Source organism: Rana temporaria, chromosome 4 (assembly GCF_905171775.1).
Source record: "Rana temporaria chromosome 4, aRanTem1.1, whole genome shotgun sequence".
Lineage (NCBI taxonomy): Eukaryota > Metazoa > Chordata > Amphibia > Anura > Ranidae > Rana > Rana temporaria.
The window spans coordinates 262,984,913-262,996,945 of record NC_053492.1 but is presented as its reverse complement, the minus strand read 5'-3'; the positions used below and the strand labels follow the sequence as shown (position 1 = coordinate 262,996,945).

Sequence of the window (12,033 nt, the reverse complement as noted above, 5' to 3'; positions counted from 1 at the left end):
ATCCTTTGCCAATCACCTTTACCCTCAGCTTCTCTAGCAAGTCAGTGCTCGTCTTGGAGGTGTGTTTGGGGTCGTTATGTTGGAATACTGCCCTGCTGCCCAGTCTCTGAAGGGAGGAGATCATGCTCTGCTTCAGTATGTCACAGTACATGTTGGCATTCATGGTTCCCTCAATGAACTGTAGCTCCCCAGTGCTGGCAGCACTCATGCAGACCCAGACCTTTACATTCCCACCACCATGCTTTACTGTAGGCAAGACACACTTGTACTCCTCACCTGGTTGCCACCACACAAGCTTGACACCATCTGAGCCAAAATAAGTATCTTGGTCTCACCAGACCACAGGACACGGTCCCAGTAATCCATGTCCTTAGTCTGCTTGTCTACAAACTGTTTGCGGTCTTTCTTGTGCATCATCTTTAGAAGAGGCTTCCTTCTGGGATGACAGCCATGCAGACCAATTTGACATACATACAATTTCTAGCAAGCAAAAACAGTTTTTTACTTGTAAACAAATGCCAGAAAAATCCTGGCCTTCAAGTGGTTAAATAAATGCGATTCTTAAAGTGGTTGTAAAGCCATTTTTTAAACGTTTACCTACAGGTAAGCCTATAATAAGGCTTACCTGTAGGTATAGAGAATATCTCCTAAACCTGTACGGTTTAGGAGATATTCCCCTCGCAATGCGCCGCTGCAATTGCAGCGGCGCATGCGCTGGGGGGATCCTCGGCTAAAGGACTGGTACCCGCCGGACCTTGCCGAATTGAAGTCTCCCGCGCGAATGCGCGGGAGTGACGACATCACCGCTCCAGCCAATCACAGTGCTGGAGCGGCGATACCCGGAAGACACGCCGAGTCAAAAGGACATCTCGCTCGGTGTGGACCAGGTAAGTTCTCTTCTCCTCGTTCCGAGGTAAGTATTTCATAATGAGCTAGTATGCAGTGCATACTAGCTCATTATGTCTTTTGCCTTGCAGGTGTAAATAAAAAAAATAAAAAATCCATATGCAGGTATACAACCGCTTTAAATCACATTTCCAGTGCAGGACTTGAGAACTGCAGGCACATACAGACACACAAGCCACAAAGAGCAACAGTTGTGTCTCCTCTTGTATAGTATAGGGATATGTTGGTCCTTTTAAGATACAATCATGTCCATTCTAAGAATCCCTCTGGCCAGCTCCAATAATCTCTTTACTAGCTTTTAAATTATTAACTACAAAATGAAAATCTCCATTAGACAATTTTTTTTAGTTAAAAAACAAACGTGGACCGTACCGTTGGCATTTAAAAGCCGTTCTGTTAAAAAAGTACAGAAGGTTAATACGTTAGTAAAAACAGACCTCATCTATTAGAATAGCCGTGCTTTCACACACAGCGTACAAGCTTATGTATACATTCTATGCCTCACAACTGACTGGATTAGTGCTGGAGCAGCCTATCAGGGTAAGCCGTCTCTGGAGAAATGGAAAGCGATTGGTCACGTTAATGAATCGCTTGCTGCAATTGTATTGCGATAGTCAAAAAGCTATTTTTGGTGTTTGTCATTCAGAATGTGGTGGACTCGGGGTCAGTGACAGCTGACAGATCTTACATCGGTGCATTTTAGATGTTAGAAGTTTCAGCCAGCTTTCAATCTGTCACTATATTCTGTATAATGATGAAAACTCACCTCTCCGCTAAATCCTGTCACAACGGTATGTTATAATTTGTACTGCATGCACTGTATTGATTGTATCTACCAATGGGGAGGACTTCAGTCACGGCATCTCTATCCTGCACTAACAGATGGGAAAAAATAAAACACGTCATTATGCCTTTCCTTCCTCATCATTTTCTGTTAGAATTGCTCTGTTTGTGTTTGCCTTGTTGGAGCCACTTTACCCAATTTCCCACAGGATTAAACCAACAGGGGGGACAAAGTGCACCAATCTCTGGCAGCCAATCAGGCTTTGGCTTACTGAAGCAACATGAAGAACACTGTCTGGTTTGTTACATCACTGCACTCAGTTATTTCTGCACTATAAGGTCCCATTCACACCTGAGCGTTTTGTCACCTGAAGCTCCAAAATGCCCGACGCCAAACGCCTGAAGCTCAAACAAGTTCCGGACCCTTTTTTGTCGCGCGAATTGGGCGGTTTGGGCGTTTTTGAGCATTTGTATTTCCCATAGAAAGTAATGGAAATGCTCGATTCAAGCGTCTAGCGCGACAACGAGCGTTTCTACAGGCGTTTTGTCGCTTTAATCAATAGAACATTTCACCCAGGCAGAAGATAAAAAAAAATATCTACAAACAGAGCAACAAGTGATGAAAAGATGATAATTTTTCCTATTGGCTAAAATAAAAAACGTCGGAGTACAAAAACGTCGGACGAAGCTGTATGCAAATACGCATTAATATGCGCGACAAAACGCCGGAAAGAAACTACCAAAAAACGCTACGCTCAGGTGTGAATGCAGCCTAAAGCTCAGATCACACTTGAGTGTTTTGAAGCCCTTATTTAAGATGCTTCAATGTTTGACATGAGACGCCCTCCCTCCTCCAAGCGTCTCCAGTGTGAAAGCCCAAGTGCTTTCACACTGGGGCGGTGCGCTTGCAGGACCAAAAATAAATAAAGTGCTGCAAGCAGCATCTTTGGGGCAGTGCAGGAGAACTGTATACAGCGCTCCTAAACCACCCCTGCCATTGAAAAATTGATGGGCAGTGCTGCCAAGAGCGCTTTGGCAGCGGCGCATTGCAGGCAGTTTAACACCTTTCCTCGACCACTAGCTGGGTTAAGCATGGTCTCCAGGGACAGCCCAGCTGAGTGGCCGCGATAAGGCTGGGAGAGTGGTGTGGGCTTCAGGAACAGCCCAGGATTTGGTGACCCCTGGCAAATTGTCATTCGACCTCCAGGTTGAGAACTACTTAGTTAGACTAGGTATAAAAAAAACAAAAACAAAACTGGATTTGATATCTTAGATAGGTCCTCATATTACTTTGTTTTGGTAAACCTAAGGAGGATTGTACAATGAGATTGTAAGCTGCGTATGGTGACCCTAAAACTATACCACACAGAATAGAAAAATACAATTATGTATGAGGCACAATTGTCGATCAGATTCAGACTTTGCAAACGATAAATTCCCCAAATTTTCTCCTGTGAACAGAATGAACAATTTTGTTTAATGTGTACGGTTTACACACACACACACACACACACACACACACACACACACACACACAATTTATGTACATCATTTCCTTCCTCAGTTCTGACTTGCTGGGAAACAACGAGGAAAAGCAGATGATCGTCCGCTCGTTTTCCTCATAGTGTACCAGCCTCAAGAAGGAATTTTTATTAGGCCGACCATGCACTATACAATATGGTTGTATAGGCTCCTTTCAAATTTTGGCAGTCCTCCTGATCCCCCCTCTCCAAAAACAAGAATGGTTTAAAAAGCCATTTGTAAACAAACCAAAAAAAAAATATTATTATTATTATTTATTATTATTAATAATAATAATAATAATAATATCCATAAAAACGGCCAGGGGATGTACCCATCATGCCTTTTTGAGGAGCTGGGAGCACATAATCCTGCAAGGATACACTTCAGTCCATTGCAAGGCTGCATATTAGGAGTTTGAGTGCCCAGTTATCCTAGGAGGCAGCAATGATACACAGTGATGTCACCCGTGCCAACAAGAGGTGTCATTTCCCCAGGTAATCAATTTATAAATGTTTTTTTTTTTTAAAGTGATTTGTGCTAGGGGTGGCAGGGGCCTTGCAGAAAAGTAGACCTTCCATTTGATGTAGACCTTGGTTACATACAGCCATGTCCAGGGCACAAGTCCAGACATGCCTGTGCTTATCAGCATATACTTACACACAGCCCTTGAAGCTATGGACAATGCACATGCAGCGCCCAGCAAGGCAAATACACCCAAACTTCACATTTTGTGGCCCCAGGTGCCCATGTACACAAGGCCCTTTTTCTCCACTTGTGTTATATATAAAAAAAAAAAAAAAGTACGATCATGAAATACCAAAAGGAACTCTTTACATTGATCAGTTGCAGGTCCAATGTACTTGAAAAAAAGCACCACACACACACCTCCCTGTTGAAATGCAAAACGCACTGAAAACATTGAAAAACAGCAAAACGCATTGCCACATTTTTGCAACAGAGCAGTGTGAAAGTAGCCTAAAGCTGGTCATACTCTAGCCTTAGAAAGTAGTCATTGTAAAGCGGAGCTCCACCCGAAAAGGGGCAGCTTCGATTGCCTCCTTCACTGGGGGGGGGGGGGGGGGGGGGCGGCGTGGGTACCCGATTTTGACAGGACCACAGGAATGCAGAGAGCCTTGTAAGCGGCCTGTGGCTTATCCATATATTTGCAAATATGTGCAACCAATCCTTTGCTTTTAACATACTAAGTTAGACAGTTGAATTTGGCTTGCAATTTGGTTGGTAAGTTTGAGCCTGGTTATTACGCTATACTACTTTATTTATTTACTTATACATACTGTTTGCATCAACACGCATCTCATTTAAAGCGGGAGTTCACCCATTTATGACATTTTTTTTTTTCTCCCGTAAGGTTCCTGCTCGTTCGGTCTAGGGGAATCGGCTATTTGTAGTAAAATATGAGCTGTACTTACCCGTTTTCGAGCTGCATCTTCTTCCGTCATTTCCGGGTATGGGTCTTCGGGAGCGGGCGTTCCTTCTTGAGTGACAGCCTTCCGAGAGGCTTCCGACGGTCGCATCCATCGCGTCACTCGTAGCCGAAAGAAGCCGAACGTCGGTGCGGCTCTATACTGCGCCTGCGCAACCAACGTTCGGCTTCTTTCGGAAAATCGTGACGCGATGGATGCGACCGTCGGAAGCCTCTCGGAAGACTGTCAATCAAGAAGGAACGCCCATTCCGGAAGACCATACCCGGAAGCGACGGAGAGGATGCATCTCGTAAACGGGTAAGTACTGCACATATTTTAAAATAAATAGCCGATTCCCCTAGTAAAAACGAGCAGGAATCTAAGGGGGAAAAGTGCCCTATAAGGGTGAACCCCCGCTTTAAAGTCCCAAACCTTTCTTTCAATTTTCAGGGATGGAGGCATGTGTCATCCACATGCCTCATTCAAAGTCCCAAACCCAGTTCCATCTTTTTAGGAACGTTAGGAGTTTTGGATATGGTGCCCATACACTAGATCAGGGGTGTCAAACTGGCGGCCCTCCAGCTGTTCCGAAACTACAAGTCCCATCATGCCTCTGCCTGTGGGAGTCATGCTTGTAACTGTTAGCCTTGCAATGCCTCATGGGACTTGTAGTTTTGCAACAGCTGGAGGGCTGCCAGTTTGACACCCTTGCACCAGATGGAAAAAAAAAAATAAAAAAAATGTTCCAAAAATATGTCAATTGGATAGTTTGTTTTTCGACCAGTTAATAAGCACAAATCGAAAGTCGGTTGTCATGTTTGAGCCAAAAAAAATAAAATAAACCCAAAAATGAAGAGGTTGGAAAATTCTGCTGAACGGGTGATAAGTTGAGAGGTTAATGTGTTTTGCCTGTTAAAAATTGTACTGTTGGTACTGTGCATACAAACACGAGAGAGATTTATTTATGTCCAATAATGGCAATAACGTTTGCTCTCACAACCGTGTGTTTTTAGACTGGTGTATGGCTAGCATTATGCCCCGAACACGCGATCAGAAAATCCGATGGAAAAAGTCCATTCAAATTTTTCGATTGTGTGTAGCCCCATGTATTCCATCAGAGTTTAGATATAGAACATGTTCTATTTTTTCCCGATGGAATTCCGTTGTGATTTTGCTGGGCAAAATCCCGATCGTGTGTACGTGGCATTAGAGGTGTCAACTCTACGCTCATTCTTACCAACTGTGACGAGAAAGGAGCTGAATGGAAAGTTTTATTTTGCAATGAACAAGTTCCTAACAGTGAAAGTGGTTTTCATGTGAGAAAGTCCATTTGTTCTAAAATCAAATGCTAAAAGCAAACTTATTTGTAACTCTACTGTAAACATGTTACCGATAGATAGATAGATAGGATACACACACATTGGGGGGTTTGCAAGCGTTTACTGTGATTATGGCTGAAAATATCAGTCATTACCCCGGTATGGTTTCTTTTTAGCCAGCGGCTGGCTCTCTTGAAAGGTTTCCCTCCTGCCACTTGCTGGTGTCTCTCAGGCCCCGTACACACGACAGAGTTTCTCGGCAGAATTCACCGAGAAACTCGGTCAAAACCCGGATTCTGCCGAGAAACTCTGTCGTCTGTACAGTTTTGGCTCGATGGAGCCGCCGAGGAGCTCGACGAGAAAATAAATAGAGAACATGTTCTCTATTTTCTCGTTGTTCTATGGGAGAAGGCGGCCCGCCGAGCTCCTCGGCGGCTTCATCCCAAAACTCGACGAGGAACTCGACGTGCTTGGCACGTCGAGTTTCTCTGTCGTGTGTACGGGGCCTCAGGCTTACCGTTCCCTCCAGCTCGTCTGAGAAATGATCCAAGGCGAACAAAGACTAGATTGTCTTTGATCGCCTCTATGGCCTTGAAAAACCGGAGCGACGTCATGACATCACTTCCGTTCCATGGTGGAAGTAAACATCCCCCCCCCCCCCCCCTTTAAAAAGAAAAAAAAAATAGTAAGAGATTTGGGGTCTTTTTTACCCCCCAGATCTGCTCATAAAGACCAGTCATCCCTATTTTACAAGGGATTTTTACATTCCCTGTAATAGAAATGAAAGTGATAGTGATAAAAATATAACAAAAAAAATAAAAGCACCCTAACCCTCCGTGCTCACGCATAGAAGCTAACACATATGGAGGTATCGCCGCAAATGTTAGAGCAATAATTCTAGCACTGGACCTCCAACTCTAAACAGTTACCCTGTTTAAAGCATTACCTATGGAGATTTTTAAGTACCGTAGTTTGCCGCCATTCCACGAGCTGGTTTAATTTTAAAGTGTGATGCGCTAGGTATCGATTTACTCAGCGTAACATATTTCATATTACTCCTAAAAATTGGGGTATGTATTGTGTTTTTAATCAATGAAAACTGTTTTTCCCCCCCAAAAAATAACATTTGAAAAACTGCTGCGCAAATACTGTGTGCCAAAAAAATTGCAACAAGCGCCATTTTATTCCCTAGGGTCTCTTAAAAAAAAAATATATGTATTATACATTTTTTTTTTTTTTATATATATATATTTTTTTAACAATATTCCTACAATAAAAGAAAAAATAATTTAAACTTGTAAAAGTGCCAGAAAAGGCTTGGTCTTCCGGTGGTTAAAAGCAAACCTTCATTCCCCAGAGGCAGTTCACATCTTTTCAGCCCCCTCACCAAATCTTAAAGGGACACTAAAGGAATTTTTTTTTGTAAAATAACAAACATGTTATACTTACCTCCACTGTGCAGCTCGTTTTGCACAGAGTGTCCCCGAACCCTGTCTTATGGGGTCCCTCCTCGCAAGAGCTTTCCACCTTCATGCAAGCTAGCTAGCATGGTGGAAACTTTTGCGGGCGGGCTCCCGTGATACAGCGGCGGGCATAGCCGCCGACTGTATCACTTGGCCCCGCGTCATCGGATGCGATTGACAGCAGCGCCAGCCAATGGCTGCGCTGCTATCAATCAGTCCAGCCTAGCCAATCAACGGCCAGGCTGGGAACCGAAGAGGGTGACAGGGACGAGTGCGGGACTTTCGAGGGGTGAGGTAAGTAAAACGGGGGTTCGGAGGGGTGGTACCATCGGATGTTTTTTCACCTTAATGCATAGGATGCATTAAGGTGAAAAAACATTTACCTTTACAACCCCTTTAAAAGCAGAGTTTTGTTTACTTTTGTTGAAGCTATGGCCAAACCCCTACCTCTATTCCCACCCAGGCAAGAATGACATGTACCCCGCTCCAGCAGTCTCCTGGGATATCCCCCCCCCCCCATTACATATCCCAGGAGACATCAGTCTGGAGGAAGGCAGACCTGTCAGCATGTCACCAAGAACCAACAGAAAAAAAACAGATGGTGGCGTGGAACCTGGTGTGTGGCAGCAGATAAAGCAGGACACGTGACAGCAAAATGAACCCTGAAGCAGCTCCTCTTTAGTAAGGCTCGGGTCACACCTTGATTTTGATCAGTTTCTGTGTGCAAAAAAAAAAAAAAATGCACTGTTTTGCCTTTATAAAAGTCCCTTTCCAAAAAAGCAGCGATGTGAAAGTGCCCCATAGGATACAATGTTAAATGGACTGTAGTGTGTTTCTGCACAAGTGCAAACCAGGCCTTGGAGCAGGTTCACCCGTGTGGTGGGTTTTAGATGTGTTACCACTGAACTCCATAGATGTGCCTTTTGATGAAGGCAGAACTTTGTAACGGGCCGCACCTAAAAACGCATGTATACCTTGTGCGAATCCAAAGTCATACGATTTCAATTGTGACTTTGACAGTTACACAACTGTCGCATTGCTAACATTAACCACTTGCTGACTAGGCTTTTTCTGGCATGTTTTGTTTACAAGTTTAAATCTGTATTTTTTGCTAGAAAATTACTTAGAACCCCAAAACTTTATATATATATTTTTTTTTTTTTAGCAGAGACCCCATAGAATAAAATGGGGATCGTTGCAATTTTTTTAATGTCACACAATATTTGTGCAGCAGTTTTTCAAGCTCCGTTACTTTGGAAAACGTTCAAAAATTTTTGAATACAAAAGAATAAAATACATAACCCAATTTTTTGCGAAATATAAGAGGGCGTTATGTAAAGTAAATAGATACTTAACATGTCACACTTTAAAAATTGCGCTCACTCGTGGAATGGCGCAATTAAGATTTCGAAACTTAAAGCGGAGTTCCACTCACAAGTGGAACTTCCGCTCATCTGATTCCTCCCCCCTTCCAATGCCACAATTGGCACCTTTCGGGGGAGGGGGGAGCATACCCGTCTTTGGCAGGTATCCTTTCCCACTTCCTGGAGCCTCAGCCACGGGTATTGACACCACGGCTGGGGCTCCCTCCTCCTCGCTGTCACCGGGCCAGTAGGAAAGATGAGTGGGTCTCGCGCAGTAGGGTTCCCAGTGTGAAGCTGAAAGGCTAAACTGCTGGGTACCCTTACCTGCAATGGCTGCAGCAGCACCTGATGGAAACATCAGCTGCGGTGCCGATATCGCTGGACTCCAGGACAGGCAAGCGTCCATTTATTAAAAGCCAGCAGCTGCAATATGTGCAACTGATGGCTTTTTCTTTTTTTGGACCTCCGCTTTAAAAATCTTCATAGGCAATGCTTTCAAATATCTACAGTTTACCAGTTCAGAGTTAGAGGAGGTCTAGCACTAGAATTATTGTTCTCGCTCCAACGTTGGCACCGATATCTCACATGTGTGCTGTGAATAACGTTTACATGTATGTGCGGGACTTACATATGCGTTCGCTTCTGCGTGCAAGCATGGAGGCGCTTTCAAAATGTTTTCTTTCCTTGTTTATTTTTACACTTTCCCCTTTAATTTATTGTATTCCTGTTACAAAGAATGTAAACATTCCTTGTGATAAAATTAAGGATGACAGGTCCTCTTTATGGATAGATCTGGGATCAATAAGTCTCTCTATCTATCTTTTTTTTTTTCTAAAGTTAATAATAATGTTTTCTTCTGCCCTAGACCAGAAGTCATCCAGTCCTCCAAGACCATAGAGGTGATCAGAGACAATCTGGTCTCGGAGAGTCTCTATAGCTAGCTGTGCAACCCGTTTGGATCGTTTCTTGGGTGCACAGGTAAAATCCGTAAGCTCGAGAAACACCCGACAGGGGTTGGGGCTGGCGTGTTTACCCCTCCCTCTGCTTTGGAATGCGATACAGAAGCTAATTGGCTGCTTGGAACACTTTCATGCGACAGCCAGTCATCGGCTGAAAACAAAAAACACAGGGGTTATGGCTGATAGCTTCAGCCGCCCATAACGCTGGTAAAGCACTTGCAAACCTGAACGTATAAATACACGTATCGCGGTTGGCAAGTGGTTAAGATGGGTCAGGTTCAGTAGTAGGGTATGGGCAGCTTTAGGCCTCATTCACACTTGGCATGGCAGAAACGCTCACTCCTGCTGGCGTTTATTCCTATTGTGTGTATGGGCTGCACATTTCCGAACACTTGCCTCCCTCCCCAATGTGCGTCAGCCGTTTTCCCAAAATGTGCAGCAAGACATGTGTTCCCTGTGCGTTTTCTTCATGTGTTTAGGAGACGTGAAGTGTTGATGTGGCCTTGGTGTTGAGTGGGGGAGGGGGTTTGGAGGTCTGCTTTCAATCTGGAGCAATTACTTCCGGTTGTCTCCAGGACCAGAAGTAAAAGGAACTCTCCTGAATGAAAGTGACCGGGGGAGGGGTTACAAGGCAGGAAAAGTGACGGTACTTCCGGTTGTCTGCAGGACTGGAAGTAAAGGGAACTCTCCTGAATGAAAGTGACCGGGGGAGGGGTTACAATGTAAAAAAAAAAATTAAAGTGAAGGTACTCCCGTTTGTCTCCAGGGCCGGAAGTAAAGGGAAGTCTCCTGAATGTAACCCCTCCCCCTGTCACTTTCCAATGTAGGAAAAGTGAAGGCACTTCCGGTTGTCTCCGGGACCGGAAGTAAAGTGAATGAAAGTGACAGGGGGAGGAAAAGTCAGTGGTCTCACCTTCCAGCCGGCAGAGCTGTTACTGTCGCCCTTGTCCTTGAAGTAGGGCACGGATCGGACCATCCAGTCATAGATCTGGGAGAGGGTGAGCCTCTTATCCGGGGAGCTGTCTATGGCTCTAGTGATGAGATCGGCATAGGACATATTCCCCCAGGCATTCCTCCGGGATGAGCACTTCCTCTGCTGCCCTCCACTCACTGAGCCCAGTGCACTCTGCGCCGCATCCAACCCACCGACCGGAGCGGCCAGGACGGTCATGGCCCCCACCTCCCCTCCTCCGGGGCCGCTCACCAGCAGCAGAGTGCCCCTGTCACCGGCCGCTGCAAGCGCCACTTCCTCCTCATCGTCGTCCTCCTCCGGGATGGACGTGTCCCCGGCCATACCGGGCTTGCTCGGGCTGCCTTGGGAGTCGGGTCTCTGCAGGGGCCATGTGCACGATCGGGGCCGGCTCTGGGGCTCAAAGTCCGGGTCGATCTCCACGTTCCTGGAGGGGGAGTCAGGGGGTAAAGCTTCGGCCATGCTGCGATGATGGGAGCTGTCAGGGAGCGTACATCCAAAGTGGGTGCGGGGCTCTAGACTGGCTCCTCCATGGTCCCGATGGAGGATGGAGGACGGACGAGACTCTTTGTCCCGCGATCTCTACACATCCAATTCCTCAACGATCACACTCAACGATAAGTTCACTTCACGTGCTGCGAACACCCCCCATCAGGGAGCCCGGCCTCCTCCACATCGGCTGTGTTGTCATCCACTAAGCGCATAACCTCCGTGCTCCCGCTGCTGCCATCTTGACAATCCCCCCCACACCTCATCCAGGTCCCTTCCTTCACACCGCCACTCACTGGGGCTGCGGGGAGCGTGCAGCGCCTACAGCTCGGCTCCTCTCTGAGTACAATGTGCACTGACAGTCCGGGGAGATGTTCAGCCTGTCACCCTCTGCACAGCGCCGCTCACTTCCACATTCCTCCTCCTAACAACCACACAGGAGCACTACTGAGAGGCACACGCAGGGTGCACACAACCTAACGGCACCCGGGGCCGCCCATTGGGAGGAGTCTGCGAGGGGAGGATGCACGGCGCACTCCTTCACTGCCGCATTCCACTCCTGTGTGCCTCATAGTCATACACGAGATACACACAGAGAGGGAAGGGACACCTCTGTCACGTGTGTCTCTGAGGAGAACAGCCATCATTTCCTGTGCAAAAGCAGAAGTTACCCGGCCACCTCATCGCACTACGACCTGTTACCCGGCCACTTCATCGCACTATGACCTGTTACCCGGCCACTTCATCGCACTACGACCTGTTACCCGGCCACTTCATCGCACTACGACCTGTTACCCGGCCTCCTCATCGCACTACGACCTGTTACCCCGCC

At 46.1% G+C, this 12,033-nt stretch overlaps 1 protein-coding gene across 1 annotated transcript in view; it reads right to left on the bottom strand.

Moving 5' to 3' along the window:
• Positions 1 to 11,645, bottom strand: part of FOXO3 (forkhead box O3) — a 113,119-nt gene extending 101,474 nt beyond the window's left edge. The window contains exon 1 of the mRNA XM_040350206.1: positions 10,656 to 11,645. Coding sequence (XP_040206140.1) covers positions 10,656 to 11,174 — 519 coding nt within the window. The 5' untranslated portion in view covers positions 11,175 to 11,645. The remainder of the gene's footprint in view (positions 1 to 10,655) is intronic.
• Positions 11,646 to 12,033: the final 388 nt, after the last annotated feature.